Source organism: Lotus japonicus, chromosome 1 (assembly GCF_012489685.1).
Source record: "Lotus japonicus ecotype B-129 chromosome 1, LjGifu_v1.2".
In the NCBI taxonomy this organism is placed as follows: Eukaryota; Viridiplantae; Streptophyta; class Magnoliopsida; order Fabales; family Fabaceae; genus Lotus; species Lotus japonicus.
Genome location: NC_080041.1, coordinates 88,555,492 through 88,569,366, shown reverse-complemented (window position 1 = coordinate 88,569,366; position 13,875 = coordinate 88,555,492). Strand labels below are relative to the sequence as shown.

Genomic DNA, 13,875 nt, shown 5'->3' with positions numbered 1-13,875 from the left:
TAAGAATCCAGAACTAACGTTTTCATATTATCCGGAATCGCCACACTCTCGACATCATCCGAGAACGGACGGAACTCAGCCACGGAATCTGCTTCTTTGCTTCCATCGTCCCGCTGCTCGCGACGGTAGAAATCCAACTGAGCCTGTAGATGCTCATTCCTCTGTTGGATGTTGCCAATGCTGCGCATCAGATGACGCCATTGCTCCTGTGTCACCGCCGGCTGTTGCTCCGGAGCAGGTGAATTCTCTGGTGAGCGCTCCAGAGATCCAACCTGTGAAGGCGATGGAGGAGGTGGTGGTGATGGAGGAGGAGAAGGCGGCTGTACTCCCGCCGTTCGTACCGGAGAATCCAGGATCACACGATGAGGCCGCCGAGGCGGCGAAATTCGCTGTCGCACCGGTGAATGATGCTGCCTCCTGCGTCGAGTCTCCATCCAAACCAAGAACGATGCAAACTCGATCGGAAAACGAACACCGGTTACAGAATCAAAATCAAAAGTCCAGAGAATTGCCTAATCACAAACAGAGATAACTTCCTGCACAATCAATCCACGTGAATGGGAGTAGAAAGTTTACAGTCCCCACAGACGGCGCCAAATGTTCTTGCAATGAACATTGATGAAAGGTATAGTACCTAGAGAGTGGAGAATTGCGCTAGAGAGAGAATGCTGAATTTCATGTATGATTTCATCCAATGAGCAAAAAGTCTCTTACAACTGATAACTACCTCCTATTTATAGAGCTCGGGTACTACCTATTGGACCAATTGGGCCTCCGAGATCAAGGCCCAATTTAAGGCCAGGGCCCCGACACGGGGCGGGCTATATGCTGGGCGTTGCCCCTCTAGGGGCTCGCCCCGTCCACATTATATAAAAATGTAATCAAGCCTTTATTATTACTTAAAATAAAAAAAATCAAGCCAAAACTTCATTTCTTTTTTTGAAAACTACACAAAATTCATTTATTAGTACAGAAGATCAAATTCGGCGTCAGGTGTGCACTCTTCTCCGCGCAAATGCACCGTGTTAGGGTTTTAGGCAGTTACTAGTCGATTCCACTGCCACCCAATGCCACACCACCGCTTCTCTACAACTCTCAACACCATTTATTCTCTACAAAGCATTGCGCTGTCCTTCACGCCACTGCATTTTCGGAATTGAACTCGCCGTCGTGTTGAGTTGCTTCTTCTATCATCGGCGGTTCTCTTTCTTTCCGGCATCGGAACATGGCGGAAGCAGGGGAAGAACCGGAGGAGGAGCTTGAGTTCAAATGGGGCAAGCCGAGAGGGGTTGGTGTGAAGAACAAGAATGTGCGATTTTACGAGTCGTTTACTTACGACGGTGTGGACTACGCTCTCTACGATTCCGTGTTCCTTTTCAAGGAGGGTGAACCCGAGCCTTTCATCGGGAAGCTCATCAAGATTTGGGAGAGTGCTGATAAGAGCAAGAAAGTTAGGGTTCTGTGGTATTTTCGACCCTGTGAGATTCTCAATTTCTTGGATGGATATGAAACGCTTGAGAATGAGTTGTTTTTGGCATCTGGTGAAGGATTAGGGCTTGCAAATGTCAATCCTCTGGTAATTTCAACTTTTTCCCCTTTTCATAGTCGAAATTTCACTATATCTATATCTCTTTTGTATCTAATGTAGGGTGTTGTAACATCGATTGTTTGTTTCAAGTAAATAAGGTTTCATTTGAGTCGTGCGTCTGATGAGCTAGCTTCACTAGGATGTGGATATTCTCCGCTCGAACATGATTGTCTCTGGTGTAAGATACCGATATTAGACTAAATAAAATCTTATATGAGGTTTTGTAGGACTAGGGTTATACTATGCTCTTCTGATATTGGAAATTGGACAAACAAATACTAGAATCTCTGTTTCCTCTCTACAATGTGTTTAGTTGGAGTATAGAGGGTGGCGTGATAATGAACACTAGTTTCTATTGTTTGGGCTTCAGTTTCAGTATTATTGTTCAGGTTCATTGTTTTTGAAGATGGTACTTCTGCAATACTGTGTTTGTATCAGCTTGTAACATGAACTTTCAATAATTTGAAGTGTCATATTTATGCAGTAGTATTGCAATTGTATTTAGAAGTGAATTTCATGATAGCAAGGTATATCACTGTATTTTGACTTTTGTTGGGGGTTTTGGTCAAATGGTCAAATCTGAATCTTTATCACTGTATCGCGTGTGTGCATTTAATTTTATTGGAGTTAGTGTTTCCTTTAATGGTTGAAGTATAGCCATACAAATTTTCATGGTTTGAAGATGACTAGCAATTTCTAACTTCAATTAAACTGGCTATGTTTTTGTTCATTTTGTTTTTCACACCAGGAAGCTATTGCTGGCAAATGCATTGTTGTTTGCATTTCTAAGGACAACAGGAATCCACAGTTATCAGATGAAGAACTTCAAATGGCTGATTTTGTTTTCTCTCATTGCTTTGATGTTGGAAAGTGTGAAATATCGGATAAGATAGATGATAAGATCGCTGGAGTTGAAGGTATGCCATTAAGTTTGTTTCAGAATTATTCTCTGAAGTTCCTCGTTTTGTTAAGATGGGATTACACTTACAATTGTGGTGTTTCGTTAGAAATAATAATATAAAATACCCAACAACTTAATCTTTTGGTATTATTGGTTGTTTGACTTGGTATTAGAGCCTCTATGACCAAACGGTCTAGAGTTCGATCCTTATCTCCCCCAATTCTTCTAATAAAAAGTTGAATTTCAGCACGCGGTAGCTGGACCTGTGCATTGCCCACACTTGAAGCTCAAACGGGCTCTTGCGTGAGAGGTCGTGTTAGAAACAATAATATAAAACCATTTATGTGGCCCTTAACTGCTTAAGCTTTTGGGATAATTGGTTGTTTGACATGTTTAGGGTTGTTCTCATACATTACCACATGAATTTTTTTTTAATTCACCTATTTTATGCTCTGAGAAATTAGCTAAATTATAGCTTTGTTAGTTCTTTTTTAAAAGAAAAAATTTCCATGTAACAGCCTTTGTCTCTTTATGATTGAAACTGAAGTTGTCATATTTGATTATTGAATGTAATTAAATAGAGAGAAATTTGTAGAAATATTCTTGTTTTGAGAAACTTGTAAAGTGAACTTTCAAGCTCATGTTCAATGGGATTTATTTTGTCATGTTCCTATACGTTTTTCAGTTGAATCTATCTTCAAACTATTTTCAATGTTTTTTCTTGGCTATGTTTCTGTTTGTTAGTGCGCTAAAAATTTCGTTAAGAGATGTTATTGACCCTAAATCATTTGCAATAAGTGTATTTCTGCTTAGTTTTGAGTTTTTGAATTTTTCAATAACTTATAAAGTTGTTTCTCTAACTGTTGCAGTTAAAAATATTTTTAACAATTTAGATAGGCAAAAGCTTGTTGGTCATGTGAAACTTGGTTTAGACGAGAAAGAAGTTAGGGGGAACCTCATGGCAAGTAATGAAGCGGTGGCTCTTTCGAGTGAAGAAAACAGCAGGCCTTTGATTGAAAAACCAGGTGGAAAGTGTTTTGACACATTAGTTAGAGATAATGCTTATTCTAAGCCATCGTTGGGAGAAAAACCTACCTCGAGCTTTGGCTTAAAGAAATCAAGTAAATCTAATGCTTTGAATACTAGTTCCGGTGACAAGACCTTTCCTCAAGCTAAAGAAAATGGGACTCATAGGGCTTCTCTGGTTAAACAAAAATCATCTACTAAACTATCACTTGGTTCCAAAGATGCCTTTGAAATGAAGGAAAGCCCTAGAATAGGGGGAAATGTCTCTACGGGGAAGACCACTCCAAGGTCTAAGGTTGATTTTGAAAAGGATGAACGTGTGGTTGATGGTGTCACTGATGGGGAAATTAACAAGCGATTGGTCGGGGACAAAGCTTATGAGAAAGGAAAACATGGTGGTTTGAGTAAAGTTCAGAGTGAGAAGATAAAGACTAACGTGCAAAATCGAAGAACGCATGATGATGATGTGAAGAGTGTACCTCCATCTTCATCAAAGGATGAATATAAGCTTCAACGAGAAAAGGGTTTTTGTGATGTGGAGGAAGTCCCTTCCAAAAAGCGAAAGGTTGACATGAAGTCAACAAAAGTCTCTGGTGACAAGCCGTGTAAAGAAGCTTCTACAATTCCTCAGAGCGTGGATCACAAGCTAGATTCCGGTGTAACGAAAGTTACTCGACGCCCTGTAAGTTGCAATGCAAGCACTCTCATTTTGTCTTGATTGTTCTTGTTCTCTTGACACACCGTATACCTTAATACTTCAACATATGACCGAATGAACAAAATAGTGTTGTCAAAATTTGGTTAACCTATACGGCTAGTCTTTAGCCCAATTGTATCTTTAATGCTTGGCTTAAACATTGTTCTTGTTGGGTTAATATCTTACATTAACTAGACTTGGCCCAATTGTTTCGGGTTTAGAGTTTAGGGTTTAGGGTATAGTCTATACACTACCAATAAACAAGAAATTAGCATATCATTGGATTTCTCAAGTTTATTTACATGCCCTTAAGTTTTTTGATAGGTTCTTAAATGAGTGGCATCATAAGTTCATGTTTTATCACCTAAAAAGAGGAAGGTTGAATTTTTGGGATGTTATATGAAAATTTGGATGAATTATCTATGTTTAAACTTTCTCCCCGATTAAGTGGTTATCAAACTAATATAGTTTCGAACTTTATAGTGATAGCGAATATTAAATTGATTGTGTTTATGGGTTGGGTGTAGAGTCTTTGCTATTTTGAAATGCAAGTTTAGCCACAGACACAAATTCTCACTAAGGTGAAAATTGAAGAATTATTATACCACTATTCTCATGGTTTAAGTAGTTTGGGTCCATCATACTCCCTAACCGATAGACTGGAGATGTCAACTTATGAAGCATGGACATAGAGATGAACACGGACACGACACAAATATTGACATACCGACATGTGTAATGTCTAAAATATGGACAACAGGACACCACATATATGTGTGTGCGTGTGATAGAGAGGGGGTGTGAGAGGGAGGAGTAAATCTTAACCATCCATGTATGAATATTATATGTTGGTCAAAATTAGGTCTTCTCATGTTTTCACTTATTATGCCCCCAATATTTTTACATCATGTCGGGTACAAGAGTGAACTTAGGAAGATGTGACACACACTCAAATGAACTGTGATGGTGACATTTTTCTTTGGTTTTAACTAATGTTTTTTTAAATTAGTTTAAATATAAAATGAATTTTTTTTAGAGTTTTTGTCATTCATTCGTAGATGAGGATATTATGATTGATGAGTCGTCACCCAAGACATGATAAGATTAGGAATGAAATCATTAGAAAGAAAGCTAGGATAACTACCATTATAGAAAAAGATGGTATAATATTGTCTTAGAAGGTTTTGGCATATATGGAGAAGACCCGTAGAGCACTGATAAGAAGAGTAAACCTGGTGGAGAATAGAGTTAGAGGAAGATCGACGATAAATATAGTTCAAATCATTAGGAGACATTTGAATTTAAACGGTCTATCCACATGATTGGATATTATGGTACTATTTGACCCATGTAACCAACCTCACTTAGTGGGAAGACTTCCGTTGTTGTCAAGCGGTCAAGAGATTGAAATTGTTTGTCATTGAAATATTGCGGTACTTAGCAGAAGTAAGGGATTTGCACAAAACTAGTAAAGGAGTTTGTTATGGGTTTACTCTACAGGTTCGAGGTATGGCCATTTAACAATAAATTTTCCTATTTGAATTAGGACATGATGTGGTTTTGGGAATGAATTTGCTGGAAAAGTTTGGGAGATTAAAACAAACTTTGGAGATTTGACTTTTGTAAATAGTCGTAGTTAGTAGTTACAACAATAACAACCAAAGCTATTTCTCCCTTGCTAAGCTTAGCTACACGGACTAAATGTTGCCATATTGTCTAATCATAATGTCATGAACCAACTTTACCAAAAACTTAAGCTTTTAAGCGAAGACACCTAAATGATTTTATATTAAGCTTCTATCACGCTCTCATGCGCAACGTGGACACCGGACAACCTACCTTGTGCTGAAATTCAACTTTTTTTTTTAATAAAATAATGGGGGAACCAAGAATTGAACTCATGGCCACCTGATCATGGAGGCTATGTTACCATGGTAGGAAGGGTTTGGGAGTTATTTGTTACAACAATAGTAACTAAAGCTATTTCTCACTTGATACGATTAGCAATGCAGATCAAATGTTGTCATATTGTCTCATCAAAATGTCATGAACCAACTATTCCAAAACTTGAACTTCTGAATGAACACACATGAATGATTTGATATTTTACTTCTAACAAAATTATTTTTAATGACAATTAAAATCCAAATCCTACTTCATGGTTTGACGTGTAGTTTTCCGTAGTATCCCTGTACTTGTGTACTTGTAACTATTGAACTATCTTCCATTTGATATACTATCCTTACTAATGCTTTTGTGGGTCTTCTCAACTCATGGTCAAATCACCTTGAACGAGACCACTATCATGCCCACAGTTCGTGCTTCCAAACTAACTCCATAATGCTTTCGTTTATGGTTTATCTTGTCTTGTGTGTTTACTCACCTATCGTAATATTTTCATTTTTGCAACATTGAGTTCTTTTTTTTTTTGGCTTTTCACCGCTTAGTATTCAGTCCCTCATAAAACGTTGCGTTTCACAATTTAGAAGTTTTTCAATTTTTTCGTAATTTTTTGTAAATCGATGTACTCCTTAAAATATTATGTAAAATTGAGTTTGAACTTTGAAGTATGGTCCGAACTTGACCAAAAGAGGATTGGTTTGATCCTCTGATGCACATACATGCCTGGGAAGGGGGGTGTCTACGTGTCGGACACGCGTGCGACATCAGCACACGATGACATTTGCGTGACACATGTCAGAAGTGTCCGAATAAAAAAATATTTTTTTGGCTTGTAAACGGCTCAGACACAGCTTGAACACCAAGCGAACACTCCTCCATGGCTAGACACCCAAAGTGTGTGAGTTCTGTCTTGGGATTGTGTTTTGTTCCATCTGAAATTGTGTTGCTATTTTTTCCCATGAGTTTTGTGTTTAATTCTGTGTTCACATGAGTTCCTCCCCCATTCTTGTGATTTTTACTGGTTTATTTGAACTTTGAACCCAGTACACTATTTTTTATCCATGCCCTATTCCCCTTGTTTTTGAAAAAAAATATATTAATTTTTTATTTTTTAATATATATAAGCCTTGTTCCGTGTCTTACTTTTTGGATTTTAGCCGTGTTGTAGTGTCCTTGTCGGAGTCCGTGCTTCAAATTGATCTGACTTCTAAAGTACTGGATTAAATAGGGCAGTTTTCATGGAGATATTGCTAGATTAAAAGTAATGGAAGGATTTTCTGGTTTCATGTTTCTTCTTTCTATATGGTGGGGAATCCTCTTGTAATTTTTTTTAAAGGAATGAATAGATTTTATAAGTTTTGGTTTTACACATTTTGTTTTAATGTGGTACTTATTTTTTGTCATTTATAATTTCTTTTTGACCTTTCTTCTTCTTTGCATCAATTCATGCAGTTTAGTTTTCTTATGCATTTTTTTCACTTTGTGACAGGATAGGAGCAAGTGGTTTAAGGCGATGGTAAGTTTTCCCCCAAAACTCTATTCTTCTCTTCTAAGACCTTCAGTTTATTCAATTTGCTTGTAGGATGTCTTAATTAAATTTGTCTGATGGTGCAATTGATTGAGATTGAGTAGAAAAAGGCTGACTTATGTACGAATGGTCTTATATAATTTTCAGCCTTGGGAGGATAAATCGAAAACTGCTTATGAGCAAAGAAGAGTCGTTCTATTTGAAAATTTGGATCCATCTTTAACTTCATCAGAAGTACAGGTAATGATCATTCCAAATTTCTGATTTCTATCCCACATTCTTTCAGGAGTTTTATTCTATGCAGAACGATTCCTTCGTTAACTAGAAAGCACGGATTAGTTTTTTCTTGTCCTTTCTAGATTATATTTGATTTGGAATTGGAATAAAAAATGATTTATTTACCTCTATACAATTTTACTGAACTTTTGGATTTCATCTATGGTAGTTTTTTCTTTTTCTTTTATGTCACTGATTTTATTGGAGTTGTTTTTTTTCTTCAGTCTCACTTATCACGTATAAAATTGGGGTAGCATGCTCTCAAATCAATTTTTCTCTCAAGGGAATTGGATATAAAACTTCGCATGAGTTGCAAAAGTCATACCTGAATTAGAATAGTCAAGTTAACATTCATGGGATCAATGGTGGCTAGTGGCAACTAAAGAAAGAAAAACCAAGGCTCTTTCAGAAAAAAAGATTTTGGAATGAGGGTTTTGGGACAATCAAGGAAGTCCTAAACAAGATGGCTAAAGGGATTAGGAAAGTGGCCAAGGAGATATTAGGAGAATTGAGGTGGATGGGGGGGAGGTTGGGCCTTCGAGTTAAGATTCTTAGCGTCGACTTTGCATTATAGGCCAAAGTTAAGATGTGGGTCAGGTTTTGGATCATGCTGAAAATAAGCCTAAAATGTGGCTTGTATGTCCTCTCGGAGAAATAAGAAAGCAGGCTAGAATTAGTAGTAGGATAGTTATGTACCGGTTATTTAATTATTATCATGTCATAGGGACGTTATATAGGAGTTTTTTTAATTGTATAATGCGAAGTTGTGATTGAGGTAGTTATTTAGTGGTTATAGCGGTATGTGGTGTAGTTATAGGGGGAAATGGGGACAATTTCTGTGTCTATTATGTTTTTTCGTGTGTAAGGCTGAAAATTATTGTCTCAGGAGTGCTTTGGCTCTAAGGCTGGCAGATAAATTTCTCTACCAGATTGTGTACTTGTGAATTTTGTGTAATTCTGTACATTTCTGTTTCAAACCGACAAACCCTATCATTGGTCCGACAGAAGATATGCACGGAACCATGCAGAAGATGATGGTGTAATTGCAGCAACATGGGTCGGTTAGTAAACAATTGGGAAAAAGGGTGAAAACTACAACAATGGGAGATTCATCTTCAAAAGACCAGCCTTCTCAAGCAAACTCAACAAAACAACAAGATGATTATTGGGATGAGGATCAAATGTCAATTACGAAGGTAGAGTTGTCAATGTTTGATTGGAAAGACCCGGTTGCATGGATAACGAGGGCTAAAATTTATTTTCAACTCCATAATATATTTGAGGAAGTCAAGGTGCGGCTTGCCCATGTTTGTATGGAGGGTGCAACATACGAGAAGCAGGCGTGATTTGGGTCAGAAAATTGGTAACCTGAGTCATGACCCAAAAACTCATGAAAGTTCGAAGATCATGTCGGGATCTCAATCCTGCAATCCTGCTTCTCGTGGGGGGGGGGGGGGGGGGGGGCGACGAGAAGCAGCCACAACCTCGGCAGGCGTGATTTGGGCCAGAAAATTGGTAACCTGAGTCATGACCCAAAAACTCATGAAAGTTCGAAGATCATGTCGGGATCTCAATCCTGCAATCCTACTGAAAAGATCACAATCCTCCTGCGGTCTGAAAGATCCCTGATCCTCTGTGATCTTGATCATGAAGCATTCCTCGAATTGTAGGAGCATGCGATCTTGTGATCAACATCACGGATTCGTGATTATAACAACACACCATAGCAAGTATATAGCTTCCATGGTTGACCTCCCCGTCTTAATAGTTAAAACCAAATTGATTTTTTTGAGATGTAAGTCTCTTGTCTTAATCTTCAATGCTTAGCTTTCTTCCACACACAGCTCTAGTTCTCCTTGACAGTCCCCGTTTCTCCGAGGCTTACTGTCTTTTTTCCTTTTCAACCTTTGAGATTCAATTTGTATTTGCTCCTCTGCTAGTTTTGTTCTGTGTCTCTCTGCTGGTTTTGTTATGTGTTCAATACTTTGATAGTTGTTCTCTGTGCTGTTTCATTTGGAGAGTAAAGGGCATGTATCCGTCCTGCTTCCTAGGCTTGCGGGATGAACTTATGCTATCGACTTATGTTCCTTATGAAAACTTATATTATGACCTATGTCTATGGCTATGTATTTTCGGTATAAGTGTACTTTAATGATGTGAATGTCAATCTGGGTTATTTTCCTTATCTATGTAATTTTCTATTAATCTTATGAAGTACAATTTTTCTTTTTACTAGGATCTTATGATCCGATGTACAATCCCTACAATTCACGATCTTTCATCCTCTCCCAATCCTAAGTAAGATCTCGATCTTGACATCCTTCCATGGAGAATGTCGAAAAAATACTGAAGGGGCCAAAAGGGTTTGCCTGTGGTTTTCATTGATTTGGAAAATGCATATCTTGAAGTTCCTATATATAGAGGTTTTGTGGAAAATTTCATTCAAGAAAGAAATATATTCACATTTGAGCAATTAAATATGAGAGGTTTACTATTAGTGCTAGAACATAAATGTGAAAGATGATAGGAATAAAAGAACAAAGACAAAATAAAGAGGCTGAGTTTGATGCGAATAGAGTTGGAGAGCAAGGAACAAAGACCAAGTGGTGCTGTGATGGATGAAGCTGAAGAGCAAGGGGCTTATAGGAAATTACTAAATTTTACTGGAAAAGATGCGGGTGAGCATTGGGTTCGTTGGTTTGTATTTGTTAAAATAGAAGCTGTTGCAGTTTGTTTATTTTTCTTCAAACAGAAACCTAATATTACTTTTAGCCTTTTAGGAGGGAAAATCAAGAAAATAAGTCAGCAAAAAATAGGTTCAAAAACTCAAACAACATGGGTACATAAGGGTTTTTGGCTTTTTGCCCACCCGAAATAGTAGTGCTGTAATGGCCATGATTCTTCACAATAGCACCTTCTGCCGCTATTTAAATCCTTGACTGTGACACTATGGAGTCTTTTAGCGGGTGGATGCTGTTCCACACTGCTCTGCCACTATAGCACACAACATGCATGCTGCTGCTTGTGTTGTATAAATTTTGTAGAATGATTTGTCTATATCTGTTGTTGCCTTTGCAATGTCTTGTGTCAATGTTTTCATCCTGTTTGTTATTATCTTAATAAGCTATCAATCTCTAATGTGCTTGATTTACTGTTCTAAATCACAGGATATTATTTCACATGGCTTTAAAGAAAGCTGCACTGCACAGATGATCCCGCAAACCACATATTCTAGTCCTCATTCTGGTGAGAACTAGAGTCTTCGGTTATATTTCTCTCCCTTCTAGGATAATGTACTTGGATACGTTTCAAGGATTTGTGGTCTTCTAAAGTGCTTCACTTACAACTAACAATGTTGTATTTCTTGATTTATGATACAGGTCAAGCTTTGGTAATATTTCAAAGAAAGGAAACAGCAGAGTTGGTTATTAGAAAATTAGAGGATGGTTGTTTCTTAATGTCAAATGGGCGGTATGTACTCTGCTGAGATATGCATGATAACTACCCTGACAACATAAACTTCAATATGATATTAATCATGCACAAGATACATTTATAAACCATGATATAGATATATTAAATATTTTGAATCATTACTTATCTTGTGATTGTTTTTATGATTTTTCTACATCCCATATTTTGTGTTGCTCATGTGGCCAAAATAGCCTTTGGTTCAATATGGACAGGATCTTCTGCTGGGTTGGGTTTGTCACAACAATTTGGTTTACCAGACTACATTCCTTTCAATGCCAGTGAGATTAATGCAAAATATACATTTCATATTTTCTACTCATCTTTTGTGTTGAGTCCTATTACTATTTATACTAATCAAATTATGAAACTAATTTAAGACTCTCAATAATAAGGGGAAAATGTATATGAATAAGGAAATAAAGAAATCAAAAATAATATAAATTACCTTAAATTACTCTCAAGTCTTAAGATATGATTAAGACATCATAAGAAATCTTTATATTCTAAAAATATTTACCTCATATAGATTGTGTACTGAGTATTTGATTGTCTTACTTGGTAGACCACTTGTTGGAAGAATTGCGCTTCCTTTCTTTCCCGAAAAGAAGCCAACATTTTATGGCCATCTTGCTATTGATCATCTTCGACTGCAAATGCAACGTGAGATGGTACAGTACCTATTATTATTTCCTTTGTATTCATGCCCTAATTATCGGAAATATTGCTTACGTAGTTGGTTCATTTTCTTTTATTCGTCAATCTGATTTTGGTTGTACAGAAAGATGCTGTATCTACTTCACATTGTTCTCAGCCCAACAATATAGAATTTGATATGGCCGTAGAATGGTGCTTACTACAAGAAAGAGCAGACAAAGCATGGAGAATGTTGTATCAGGTATAACATTCTTGAGTAATGGTTCAGAAATTTAGAGTTCTGGATTACTATTTCACATTGATCTTTTGTTATAATGTTTTTACTCCTTAAGCAACAAGGCGAGGAATTGGGCAAACTCAAAGCTAAGCTGAAGTCTAAATTCTAAGCGATCTCCACTAACCCTTTACTCTTGCTTATTTGTTGGTAAGTTCTCCTTTCTCAAAGAAACATCAAATGAAATGTTAGGATCTACGAATCTGGATTTGGTTTTGCAAGCATATGTTTGATTTTTTTGAAGAAGTGTTTTGATCAGAATCCTGCACAATCGTTGGCTTCTAGCATGTTTTGAAACTGATATGATTTCAATCTTCCCTTGGCAGAATCTGACTGATTTTATTCACTGAGACAGTATGAGCGGCGATTTTTCCGGTTCAGCAGTTGTAGATATAGTGCACCTGGGGGTTCAGAGTTAGGAACTAGCGTTTGTTCCATACCTTGTACTGCGAGTCTGCGACTCCCATGCAAGCTGCTGACCATTTTATTGCCCTGTACAATCTGGCGCTGTTAATATTCTATGTACAATATCAAGTCATGATGGGAAACGTTTTAGTCTGGTCATATCCAGAAATTTTGCCTTGCTTTCTCATCTGTCCCTCATTTGCTGCCTCGTTGCAATGTAGAATTGTCCCTGTACTTTGCACTTATATTTTTTCATCTTATGTTCTTGTGTATATAATCATTTTCAATGTCACTCCTGCCTGAAGTTATTTTTATAGTTTTCGAATTATAGAATCTAATGACATGCGTCAAATAAGTTGCGTCTATAATTGGGAGTAAAAAGTGATGCTGCAATGCAAATATGATAAACGAATAAAGAAAAAGTTTGTTCACTCAAGCTGTTAAAAGTTAAACAACAAGACAAAAGAACCTTAACTTCGGGAGTCGTCATCATTGTTGAATCATTCATTTACTTCCAAATGAGTTAGGATAGTAGTTTAACATTTCATTGTTGAATCATTCATTTACTTCCAAATGAGCTAGCATAGTAGTTTAACATTTCGTTTCTTAAACAAGTGGCTTAAGGTTTGATTTCTAACTTCTGTGAATGAAAAATATTCAGTGGTAAGCCTCTACCCCTTAGTGTGTTGTGACCTGTGTAGCTTTTGAGTGACAAGCACTCATAACAAATGTGGCTCAATGACACCAAGTGAAGTCAAGTCTGCATTTATGAGATCCGTAGAGGAAGAGTGAAACCAATAAGAAAACTAGAATTACGAAGGAGGGAGACTCAAGAGTGAAACAATGCATTGGGGGAAACCGTGAAAAAAATAGGAGTCAGCATCTTAGACCTAAGAGCTGTCACCTGCCGTATCTGCCTTTTGCAAAAAATAAAAAAATGCATGAGAGCATAATAAACTTTATAGCTTTTACAATAAAAATACTTTATGATACAAGTGCATATCATTTTCTTTTTTAAATACAACCCTCACAAATAGCCACTTGCTTCTCTTAGGACTTGTTTGGTACGCCGTATTAGGCATGATAGTATAAGTTTATACAATATATTATGAAGTTTTTTTTTTTGACAGCAGTATATATTATGAAGTTA

At 37.1% G+C, this 13,875-nt stretch overlaps 1 protein-coding gene across 2 annotated transcripts; it reads left to right on the top strand.

Moving 5' to 3' along the window:
- Positions 1–953: 953 nt before the first annotated feature.
- LOC130727524 (protein ANTI-SILENCING 1) lies at positions 954–13,017 on the top strand. Of its 2 annotated transcripts, XM_057578679.1 has the most exons (12): positions 954–1,576; positions 2,337–2,505; positions 3,359–4,197; positions 7,604–7,630; positions 7,790–7,882; positions 11,086–11,164; positions 11,299–11,389; positions 11,605–11,670; positions 11,955–12,060; positions 12,171–12,287; positions 12,379–12,470; positions 12,647–13,017. In XM_057578679.1, the coding sequence occupies exons 1-11, from the start codon at positions 1,226–1,228 to the stop codon at positions 12,430–12,432; spliced, it is 1,992 nt and encodes a 663-aa protein (XP_057434662.1). In that variant the 5' UTR covers positions 954–1,225; the 3' UTR covers positions 12,433–12,470; positions 12,647–13,017. The 2 variants fall into 2 exon arrangements, with proteins under 2 accessions (XP_057434662.1, XP_057434663.1); XM_057578680.1 differs by lacking the exon at positions 11,605–11,670 and having other exon boundaries at positions 956–1,576.
- Positions 13,018–13,875: the final 858 nt, after the last annotated feature.

Excerpts from the sequence above, each read along its gene's own strand:
- LOC130727524 (XM_057578679.1), top strand. The coding sequence starts at position 1,226 with ATGGCGGAAGCAGGGGAAGAACCGGAGGAGGAGCTTGAGTTCAAATGG. Across the intron at positions 11,165-11,298 it reads ATATTCTAGTCCTCATTCTG|GTCAAGCTTTGGTAATATTT; the intron begins GTGAGAACTAGA and ends TTTATGATACAG. Across the intron at positions 11,390-11,604 it reads TTCTTAATGTCAAATGGGCG|GATCTTCTGCTGGGTTGGGT; the intron begins GTATGTACTCTG and ends CAATATGGACAG.